Below are 10,221 nucleotides of genomic sequence, written 5' to 3'. Positions count from 1 at the left end.
TTTGAACCCTGGTTGCGCTGGAGTCAATAAGTGGCCATGACGGTAAAAAAATTCGCCTGAACTCAGGTTCTTCACTAATCTACGTCAATTGAGTGTCAAAATAACATCATTATTGACCATATTTTGTCTAGGGCACCCTAGGCATAATTATCTATGATTAAGTGAAACTGTTCTTGCAGTGTTTTCAACACGAGGGTATTTCCCATTGGCATTGTGGTCAAATGTGAATTTCACCTTCAATTGCCCAATACCAATATGGCGAAATCACCAATATTGTGTCCATAGGGATATTCTTAAGGCAAAAATCACAATGAAGAGGTAAGAAAGAATGAGCAGGTAGTGACACTTCTGGTACTTAATGTTCTAAACTCTCATTTAAGTCTAATTGAAAGTGGCAGAAACATGTGCATATATCTTGTTTTCAACCAAAGTTTCTGTTTGTCAATGCATAACTAATAGAGGACGTGATATGAAGCCAAAGCAAAAACCTTTGAAAACATTTGGAATTCCTCAAAAATCAGTTCGTTTTGAAAATCAGTTCATTTTGAAATTCAGCAAGAGTTATCATACCAATCCAAAAATTTGATATGCTCACTTCTTAAAATGTAATGATGAAGCTGGGTCTTGGGTTTGCGGCGTAATCACCCAAATATCTGATAAGAGATCCTTGCAATAATTAAAGTCTAAACTTATGTCATAATTAACTATCACCTTTATTAACTCTAAACAACTATACTAAACCAATTGATCTTAGTCCTTTACAATATGTACTGCAGGAATCACTGTCTCATCCTAGAATAAGAATAACTTTTTAGTACTCTCTTTAACACAGCTAAAGTGAATGCATATGTGAAAGACAATCAAAGTTACTGATTGTTAATGTTTTTTTAGGAGAACTGCAACAATGAGCTGAAAGGTCTCTGAAAATCCCTATGATCAAGAATTGTCCAAGGACAAAGTAAACAAATTTTTAAGTAGCATTCCAGATCACCCCTACATTCCAGGCCTAGCTCGATCTGCCAACTCAAACTCGTTGGTAGACCAAATAACGTGGAAAGATTGAAAGGTAATGAATAGATGACTTATAACCTTTCATTTCAATAGCACTGGGGGTTGCATTCCTTGTAGCAGTTAGAAAAGCCCGTGAAAAACCAAACAAAAAAACAGAAGGAATCACATTGAAGGAGCTCCTTTAAATTTAAAAAAATGTTCTTGAACATCAATTACTTGAAAAAAAAAAACGAATACATAATACCTTCCCCGCCCTAACTTTTACATACTTTTTGGATTGTAAGAGTTATAACGCACCTCATGAGCTTGCTGTCATAGTTTCACACCATTCTGTTTCCAATTCAATTCAACATCAAATGTTTTCTACTGAGGAAGACTACATGTGGAAACTGAGAAGCTCATTTTCAATTCATTTACAATTTTGTATGACAGAGTTGCTTTGGATCATTTAGATTTGGTTGTAATATCCAAGTGGAAGGGTCAAGTTATTTTTGAAAGTTTAATATTGATTTAAGCTAATGTAACTAGAAGCTCATTTTTGGGTAGAGATGAAAGAAGAGTTTTGCAAATATCATACTATATTAGGTATTATGTCTCGCTTTTACAATTGGCAATAAGTGCCCATTGAAACCTATGTCTTGGGTTTGTCAAGGGAGGAGAGTTTTACTAACACTACTAGAATTTGCATTATTAGCTTTAAAGAAGAATTAATGATAGAAAATTAGGAACTAAAAATAAGGCAATTGTCTTCATAATTCTTAACTATTGATATTTTTGTATTTTCCGTGAAGAAAGAAGCACTGAAAATGATGTCAAGGGTGCTCTTTCAAATAAACAGAGAGATCGCGTCTTTCCTCTCTATGGGTCACCTTCTTTTTGCCGTGCGCCATCCAGGTCTTCTAGAAATCCATGATTGAATGAAGCAACTTTTTTGAGTCGGATTCGGATCAGATTGAGCATTCTTTTCGGATTCAGATGAGCTTGAGCGAAATATTTCGAATCGGCTTTTGGTTACGAAAATGCTTTTTCTACTTGTACTTCAGAAGAGTGAGTACCTTTTAAATATCTATTTTGGGGCATTGAAAAAGCGTAGCATACTTGGTGGAAGGTTGAGCATTTGTGATCATATTTGATCGATGCAGGTAAATGAATGAATTACTTTGATTTCGGTAATTTTTTTTTAGTTTACCACTCCTCTGGTAAGCTGATGTTTTCTTATAGAGGTCTTGACAATCTTCCTCCGCGGCTTCTTTTAGAATGGTAGATTGCTATTGGTAGATTTGGAGTCCCAACGAAACTTACCTCTTATTAAGTATTGGAACTTGAGCTTCGATAGATCAACTACGTTCAAATCTGAAAAGAGCCCCTATCTGGTCCAGTGTAGTACCTTGAAGGATCTTTACTCAAATAAACACCTGAATTAGCAAAAAAAAGAAACCTGTAGAAAAATTAAGAGGGGAGACTCGAATAGGGGAATTCTATTTCTCGAGGGAATTTCTTTAATCACTGCATCAAGCCTTCTGCCCTCTCCTTCATTCGATTTCAAAAGATGTCTTGAGGATGATCGAGCACAATATGGCGCACAATTCCTATTTCTTTTTTTTTGTTTGGTTTTTCACGGGCTTTTCTAACCGCTAGAGGGAATGTAATCCCCAGTGGTATTAAAATGAAAGGTTACAATTCGTCTATTTATTGCCTTTCAATCTTTACATGATATTTGGTCTACCAACGAATTTGAGTTGGCAGACCAAGCTAATCGTTGAATGTAGGGTTGATCTGGAATGCCATCAAAGAATTTGTCCAAGTCTGACTTGAAAGATGCAACCGGATTGACAAGGCCTACGATACGCGTTCCCTACGAATATTAGAGGAAAACAATGCAGGAGCCCGAGAAAGAAGAGAAGAAGACTTCATTGTTCGAACTAGCCTGGATTTCTGAGGGCTTGCAGGTGCTCTCAAAACGCACACTAAGTCTCTACGGTCACTAGAATTGACCCTAAACCCTGGGTTGGGACAAAACTCATGGATGCTTTTGAAGACGTATAGTATCAGATATCTTTCGTACCTTCTCTGAACATTGTACAGTTTCAACTCTTTTAGTCCCTCCCAATACAAGAGCTCTCTCATTCCTGTGATGTTCCTAGTGAAACATATTTGGACTTGTTAGACCTTTTGCAAACCTGCTGAGCTCATTGGAGCCCAAATGGGTGAAGCATATTCAAGATGTGGCTGGACAATCGACTTGAACAGAGTTAGCATCGTGAAACTAGCTTTGGACTTAAACGTGTGAAATATCCAACCACAATTTGAAAAGCTTTACCCATCTTCAACTGGATATGCTCATCAAACTTTCCATTAAATTCGGAGGACTGCACCTAAATCTTTCATAGATGAGACCTGCTCAATATCTTTACCTCCATTATATACGAGTGGAGTATTCAAAGGAGTTCACCCGAGGGTCATTGAGCGGAAAGTCGTTCCATTCAGGACCATCATACTCTCAGTAACCCAAGAAGAGATTGTTTCTAGGACCTTTGCCAGGCTAGTGTAATCATGGCCATTCCTACCAGAAACTAACTTTGTATCGTCAGCATAAGCAGAGAGACTGACAGTAAAAGTAAGATTTTGAAGCAGGGCAAGGAAGATTTAAAAAAGGAGGGCCCTAAGATGGAGCCCTGAGGAACACCTGACTTGATATCATGTATATCACTAAGGGATCCCTCGATCTTAACAATTTGCTTCCTATCCTGAATGAAGCTGCTTATCCAATTGAGAACCTTGCCTTGGATCCCAATGCCATGAAGTCTATTCAACAAAGGGCCATGATTTACTTTATCAAAGGCCTTGGCAAAATAAAGATAGACAACACCAACTGACACGTGCCTTTCCAGTCCCTCAATGACCTGCTCTAAATGCTCAATCAGTTGGGTAGCCGTGATAAAATGTGCTCGGAATCCGTGCTGGCTAGGAGGAAGGTCTTCCTTGACTTCAAGACTTCTTCTCAAACACCTTGGCGTTATTTGAAGAGAGAGAAATTGGCCTATAGTTACTGAGGAGCGATTTATCTCCCCCTTTAAAAATTGAAACAATCTGAGCTAGTTTTAGTGAAGATGGAAACTTGCCCTGATCCAAGATGCAACGCATCAAGTACGAGAAAACAGGAGCAAGAACCGGTGAGCATCGCATCGGAAGCTGAGATGTCACGCCATCAGGACCAGGAGAACTTGAAAGACTCAAGTCCTTGATGGCCGGTAAAGCATCTTGATCTGTAACTATGAGATCATCAAATTGCTCAAAGTGACTAACCCTGTCTATCTCAACAGACTCATCTTTAGAGCAATGAGTTGTTTTAAGTGGGATTGAAAACACACTAGAGAACTGATCTCCTAGCATGTTAGCCATAGCCTCTACATTCCAAATGGTTGCCCCATCAACCTCAAAAGGCCCAACAAGGTGTTTCATTTTTCTCTTAGAGTTCGCATATGAGAAAAAGCCTTCAGATTCGACCTGACCTCCTGAACATCCTTACTATCAGTTTGTAACTGGTCATATTCGATGGAGGCCTTAATCTTACCCTGAACTATGTCCAACTTTTTTTTCAGACTACCCACAATTACTGGATTCGAAGTGGTCTTCAGCCTTTTTGCTAGTTTGCAACTCTTTTTGAACAAAGTCTCCCTATATTTTGGAATTTTTGTTCGTGTACCACCTTTCGGAACACATTCAGAGATTGTTAAACTGGAGCACACTTCCATAAAAACTGAAACTAATTCATCAATGGCTGCATCTATACTTGGTTTTGAGAATCCCGCAACTAAATGTGTTCAAAGCCGATCCCCATCGCACACACCAGGCAGCCGCGAGGGAGCCAAAAAAATCTCAGATATCTTGTGAGTGTCGTTTCTCTGATTAGCCCTCTATGTTTGGGAGGTCTAATGAGAGCCCTCTGGTCATCAGGAACAATGCATCTATATCGGAATCCAAATCTGTAGATGTACTGGGCTTATCTTTCCACAAACAACTGATCTGGAAATCCCACTTAGATAACCTTGTGCAGGAATTTCAGAAGAGAACTGGTTTCTTGCGACGCCTTAGCTGGCACGTTCCAAAAGACGTGGTCTTACAAATGATTGAGCCAATATTCACTTCAAAACTCCGACACGGTTTTGAGATCTACGTGAATGTCCTTAAACAAGATTATCCGATATTAAGAAAGCTCTGCTCTCCCCGTGGTGTAACAATTAAAACTGCTCTTGGGTTTCCACGTCGAAGAAATATTGACAATGATGCATTACTCGGCAAGACAGGTCAAGCTTCAATCAGAGATAATGCCATGCCCTCCGCGCGGCAGCTTCTCTGCCCGACAACGTGGTCAACAATAGCCGACACATCCATTGACTGCTGGTCGGATAGAAAACCACATCGGGACAAAAGAAACAAGACAAGCAACATCGAGAGCTTTTCCGCCTAAACAACAAAAAGCTCAACGATTGCAAGGACTATCGAGATTTGGGAGACTATACCACTCGTGATAAAATATGAGAAATGCCAAATCAAAGCCGAAAGGCTGATAATAGAACTGTACACTAAATGAAATAAGGATTAACTAAACTTTTTCAAATAGTTGCCAAACTTTCCTGAGCAGGTCGATGAAAAGCAGCGCAATACCTGTCAATGCCTGATTTTTTTCATGTTCCGGCGACCGAAATATATTTGCTTCATTAAAGAGATAAATGTATACATGCTCACCTACAGACAGATTGATGGAAATAGCAAAAGTGATAAACTAATCTACTGCAATTGAAAGGGTGACAGAAAGCGGCACAAGATGAACAGACTGGCACACTAAACTTCAAAAGAGGAATCTTCTATGGCCAGTAGGGCTTTCAATTCAGACACGCTACTGATCCAACAACCAATTAGACGACTTGCTTTATTATTATTAAACTTTGATCAAAATAATCCCCCAATTCCCCAAGTGATGACGTCATAATTGGCTTGGGCATCCCAAATATGGAAGGTGCTCAATGATGTTTTTATTTCTTCACAAAGGAAACTGAAGAGACAATCGGATTATGATTTATTAGACGTTCTCGGGCAAAGGCGGTGTTTGACTTTATCTAGGATGAATGAATCAAACCTTAGCCTTCTAAAGGATTACTTTTAGAAGTCGGACCCGTTATCTGACATCTTGAAATGCAAAATGACTAGAGCTCGTCTGACCTTTCATGAGTTCTCCTCTGGCCGTTCATTGAATCCAACTTTTGCTTGGCAACGCGTACCTAGGACGAGTCTGGATTCGAGTCTATTCCTTTATTGTGCAGAAATTGGTCTTATGGAAAGCAAGGACTCGAGTCCAACCTCGTCAAAAACCACAAATGAAATTGACCTCAAAATTTCGCAAGGCGAGTCTTTGACGACTTGACCTGAGCCTACTGAAATACTCAAGTCCGGCAAAAAAGTCAAAAAATCTAAGGACTCATATGAATTCAACTTTTGCCGAACTTGCCCCAACAACACTGGCAACCATTTTTGTTTGTTCTCATTTAGAGTGAAATTGAGAACACTAGCAGACAAAAAATAGTAAAGTTTGCCTACTTTGCTTACCATCCAAGGGGATTCATTCAGTCCGCATTCATGAGCCAACCACAACACATCAAGCCCTTAACATATATCAAGTTGGAAAACCAGCCTTTTAGTAATTCAAGTTAGGTGCGTCTCTATGTAAGTTTCGATTTATTTTGAAGATTTGCCTCAAAACTGCTACAATAGGCTTCAACTTAGTTGAACGTAGATTCACTCTCTCCCAATCCTTGATTATGAGAAATTAATATGAATCCAAACTGGAGAGGAAATGTAATGGGGAGGTAACATTTCATCATTGTTAAAAGTTTCTCGAAAAGTCCACACAGATTGACGATTGATTGAATGAGAAAACTCCGTTCATTTCCACTCAGTTTTTTACCATCCTGTAAGCAAAATAGAACAAAGTGAGCCTTCGAAGACAATGAACTCTATTTGAGTCAAGGTAGGCTCAAGGTCCAATGGATGATTCATTGATTGAATGATACTTGGCTTCCAAATTATTATTCCCGGCCCACGCACTATTTGGTCTGTTCTCTCTTAGTTTCGCATTTCTTTTTTTTCATTTCAGAGCCAATATTATGACTGTAGCATCATTCCTCATGGTCACTTTAATGTTTATCATTCATGGGCTCCCCAAGGATTGGTCCCCACAGACTGTAAGTGGATTGCCATTAATAAAAGTGCAAAAGTAATGAAAATGAACTATTTGTTGTTAATGATTCAGGGGGATAAAGGTCCTATTCTGACAGGTGCAATTGTTTCCTTCTTTTCTGTACCCACACCAGCAGAAATTTGAACGTTGAATTTGAGCTTTGGATGGTGGAGGGAAGTTTTAATTAAAACCCAGAAGTAGTGTAAGAATCGATAAACCGTCAATTCTGCTTTAATTTTATGAATTTTTCCTAGTCTCAATCGACCAAGGCGATAAGAATTTAGAAATGGATTAGTCCTCGGGAATGGATGGAACCATGTTAAGTGTGCCAATATGTCTCGGAAATGAACAAGTCTAGATCATTTCCATTCCAAATCCGAGTGGATGCTACATTTTCCAGAGGACTGGTTTTAACAATGGTGGATATCTGAATGCTGCAAATACGGGTATCTAGCGATGCTCTTACGGCATTCACGTAATTTGTACTTGTTTTAAAGTTGTTGCCAACATACTTTTTAGCTTTAATAATGTATGATTACCGGATGGTGGCTGTTGACTAGATATTTATTGATCGTTTGTGGAGGTATTTATACCAAGGGAAAACGGCTGGTGGAACTAGCAATCTCGGGTACTGTCGTCTAATATCACACAGGGCTGATCGTTGTCCCAGGAAGACCTCGGCAAGATATGGATGCTGAGAAATATTTTGCTTTAATTGCGCGATCCAAAGGCATTTTGACTGTGCTTCAACAACCTCATTTGTTAGGGGATCGTTAAGTTCAATTGTCGATACACTTTTGGGAGATCTGGAGAGACCATCAGCAACGATGTTTTCAGACCCTGGCAAGTATCGCAGAAAAGGACGGAGGTTCTCTCATCCGCAGGGACCAGCAAAGATAGCCGACTTAGAAACTCAGATGGTGAGGAGCCCTCCATGTGCTCCTTAAAGAGTAACGAATGGAGATTCTCGGAGGGTTGCCGTTTTAAGGATTGAATTAAGGCGTCCTTTAAATCAGCGAATTCATGTCCTGGAAGTGGGTTGTTGACCGCATCAAAGGCTCGTACCATCTGTTCCTCGCGTAATCCAGTAACAACATGGGCCCACTTGGCATGCTCAGTTGTGATGTTGGCTTTGGTAAATTCGGCTTCAGCTTTGGCGAACCAGAGTTCAATATGATTGCACCGAAGGGAAGGAAGCTTCACAGAGGCTGCACTAACCTCAATAACCGTCTTGATATCGTCGGGGTTAGCCATTTTGTTGAATTATTTTTGCAATCACGTCGGGGTCACCTTTGAAGTAGCATGCTTCTGATCAACTGATGTATTTTATTCTTCTGGTCGTTATTGTGTATACACAGGGTCACCACAACGAAAGAAAGGGCCCTTTGAGAAAGTACTAGTATGTTCACGTGACCTATCTTTTGGTTGCTATAGTATTCAAGAAAACAAATAATGTTGATGGATGTTGCATGAAATTTATTTGTATTGGATTGCCCTTGATCGACCAAATGCCCTTTATGAAAAGTTGAGAACAAAAGGTTCACACATGCATTCTCCAAATGATTTGACTGCATTTGCAACATAAAAGTTGATGTGGAGATTTTTTTTTGGTTGATTATTTAATGCTCGACTACTAGACCGGGTGAAGGGACAACAAAACCAAGGTTGGGATAGGAATGGGGTGAATCTATCGCCGAAAACTCGTCCAGGTCGGTTGGGGGTCGTGTCTTAATGGAACAAGAAGACAAACTGTTATTTTTCTAAAAGATTGAACCAGCTCGGAACTGTCGCGAATTCGACAATTGAACCTCGGCGCTCTTGGTGCGATCTTCGGCCTCCTCAAGCTCTTGTTGAGCCTTACGGTACTTAGCCAAGTTGAGAGCTGCAATCTCTTCGGCTTCCTCGATCTGCTTCTTATAAGTCTTGATCTTCTGTTGAAGCTTGGTGGCCAACTCACTCATCCTCTCCTGGTTCTTGTGGTCCTCGTCTTGTTGGAACTGCAATTCCTTGATGCGACGCTCACACTTCTGGTAAGCCTTATACGTTTCCGAGGTTCCAGCTTGGGTGTTGCCCAACTCGATCTCTAACTCGCGAATTCGAGACTCTAACTTGGCCATGGCGTTGCGACCCAAACGTGCTGCAGACTCATTGGCATCAATCAATCTTTGCTCCAACTCAGCCAATTGTCCTTCGAGAGCCCGCTTGTGTTTCTCTTGTGTATTAGAATGATCTTGCTCGGCCCTCAACTCATCAGCGAGTCTGGCAGCATCGACCATGGCTTTCTTGGCCTTCTCTTCGGAGTTCTTGGCTTGTTGGAGCATGTCATCAATGTCAGCATGAAGAGTGTGAATTATCGATTCCAATTGCCTCTTGTCGGCAGTGGCTCGGTTATTGATGGCAGTCATTTCATTGACCGCTCCTCGAGAGTCGGACAATTCTTGGTCGGCTTGCCTCTTTCCACGGTCAGCGGAGTCCAAGAGAGCTCGAGCCTCTTCCAACTCGCCTTGAAGAGCATTGGCCTTGCGATCAGCCAGTCCGGCTCTCTCTGAAATCTCTTGGCGTTGGCGGGATTCCTCCTCATATGCAGTTTCAGTTTCCCTCAACTGCGCTTGGTACCTTTTGATTGATTTATGGGCTTCGGCGTTAGCTTTGTTGGCATGGTCCAAAGCTATCTCCAACTCGTTGATATCGGTCTCAAGCTTCTTCTTGATCCTAAGAGCCTCAGCCTTGGCCCGAGCTTCAGCCTCTAAAGAAGCTTGCATGGAGTCCATGGCACGTTGATGGTTCTTCCTGAAATCATTTCAAAAAAGTCTGAAGACAAGTTCTCGAAGTAAATTCATAATTATCCTACCTGGTGTTGTCGAACTCTTCTTCTTTTTCTTGGATCTTTCGGTCGATTTCTTGACGAACTTGGCCAAGTTCTAGTTGAGCCCTCAAAACCTTATTTTCCTCTTGTTCCAGAGCAGCCTCGT

General features: G+C 40.7%; 1 protein-coding gene across 1 annotated transcript in view; it reads right to left on the bottom strand.

Moving 5' to 3' along the window:
- Positions 1 to 8,704: 8,704 nt before the first annotated feature.
- LOC131881275 (myosin heavy chain, muscle-like) overlaps positions 8,705 to 10,221 on the bottom strand; it is a 6,361-nt gene continuing 4,844 nt past the window's right edge. Inside the window, exons 3-4 of the mRNA XM_059228096.1 lie at positions 10,101 to 10,189; positions 8,705 to 10,039 (exon numbers count right to left, since the gene is read on the bottom strand). Coding sequence (XP_059084079.1) covers positions 9,010 to 10,039; positions 10,101 to 10,189 — 1,119 coding nt within the window. The 3' untranslated portion in view covers positions 8,705 to 9,009. The remainder of the gene's footprint in view (positions 10,040 to 10,100; positions 10,190 to 10,221) is intronic.

The sequence above is a fragment of the Tigriopus californicus genome, chromosome 1 (assembly GCF_007210705.1).
Source record: "Tigriopus californicus strain San Diego chromosome 1, Tcal_SD_v2.1, whole genome shotgun sequence".
Lineage (NCBI taxonomy): Eukaryota > Metazoa > Arthropoda > Copepoda > Harpacticoida > Harpacticidae > Tigriopus > Tigriopus californicus.
This window is presented reverse-complemented; position numbering and strand designations above follow the sequence as displayed.